At 39.9% G+C, this 1,400-nt stretch overlaps 1 protein-coding gene across 1 annotated transcript in view; it reads left to right on the forward strand.

Annotated features, from left to right (window-relative positions):
* The first annotated feature begins 238 nt into the window (after nt 1–238).
* ABI3BP (ABI family member 3 binding protein) overlaps nt 239–1,400 on the forward strand; it is a 237,092-nt gene continuing 235,930 nt past the window's right edge. Inside the window, 1 exon segment of the mRNA XM_023527700.1 lies at nt 239–317. Coding sequence (XP_023383468.1) covers nt 239–317 — 79 coding nt within the window.

A 1,400-nucleotide genomic window follows, 5' to 3' on the forward strand; every position in this document is an offset into this window, starting at 1 on the left:
TGTGATGATATGTTATTGCTGTTGTGCTTTCTTTCTTTCTTTCTTTCTTTTTTTTTTTTTTTTTGGTGTGTGTGAGAAAGGGTGTGATGTCATTTTGTCTCCACCCCCTATGAGTAAGCCCACAGCACAGCTAAGTGCAGCCGCCCGCCTCTGTCACTGGGAGAGTCCACTTAAATGCAGCTCCAAGGTTGCGGGACCCCCACCAGCATCACTCCCCGTGTGAGGTGGCAAATACAACATGCTCTCCAGCTTGGGGTGTCTACTTCTCTGTGGAAGTATTGCACTAGCCCTGGGAAATGCACAGAAATTGCCAAAAGGCAAGTAGCTCTGATGTTTTGCTTTTTAAAAATATTTTTAAAGAGGTACTAGTTTTTAAATGTTGATGTTTAATGTGATTTCCTTTACTGGATGGGGGGAATAGAGTTTTGCAGAGAGTCAAAGTTCAAATGTATGGAGTTGCTTAAACTTTTACTTTTTTTCCCCTCTGTGATTTACCTTTCAATTGGATCTCTTTATTGCAAAAATTAAAACCAACTTCTTATTAGGCTTAGCAGATGTTCAAAGCAGCTTGAATGGTATAGTTTCAAACTACAATATTTATATATTGAGTCATTTTGTATTAATGGGTAATGTAGTCTGTTAAAAAGAGTTGTTTGGTGTTTTTATTCCCCTCTCCAGAGACTAAACCAGTACTAGCGTAAGGTTTAAAAGAAGCTAATTCTGAAATCTGAATCTTTGGTGTAAACCTCACACATACCTGTTAACTTGGAGGTTGAGGGATTCTAGACACGGGCATACCACGTAGGGTCATGTGCTAGTTCACAGATACTTCTTTTCAGTGGAGTTTGGAAGAGGGTTTGATCTGCTGGACAAGACACTCCCCCCTTTCCTGGCTCAAGTGCCCTCATTTTAGTGTTGGTATTTTGTTTACAAATTTCATCAGAAGAAAATAAAAAATTTGAAATTTAGACCCCCAAAAACAATCTTTTTCAGTCCATCAGTACCAAAACAAGAGCCTGCCTCTCTCGTCTTTGAATATAAATGTTACTTTTTGTTCTTTTGCAAAGGCACTTTTCTAAGCCAACTCCAGGTCTGTGAAGGCTTTTAATAGTTGCAGACTGCTGTAGTCAGCAGGATTATGAAAAACAGGCTGGACTTTATCATACAGTCATAATGGAAAATATTGGAAGTAATGCAGAGCCCCAGGCTTGTCAAAACCTTGGTGTGTATAGAGTCAGAAAAAGAGGTTGTTAGTTTCAGACTATTCCAAAGATCCTTCCTAGGTCCTCCCTCTGATAGTTTGCCCCAAGTTCATCTTGTCCCAAGCGAAAACTGTTCTCGCCTCAGTGTGTCAAGTGAAAGTTGAATCTAGAATTTGTGAAGGCTGAGGGTTTGGCTAG

This window comes from Pteropus vampyrus, unplaced genomic scaffold (genome assembly GCF_000151845.1).
Source record: "Pteropus vampyrus isolate Shadow unplaced genomic scaffold, Pvam_2.0 Scaffold1, whole genome shotgun sequence".
NCBI classification, from domain to species: Eukaryota; Metazoa; Chordata; class Mammalia; order Chiroptera; family Pteropodidae; genus Pteropus; species Pteropus vampyrus.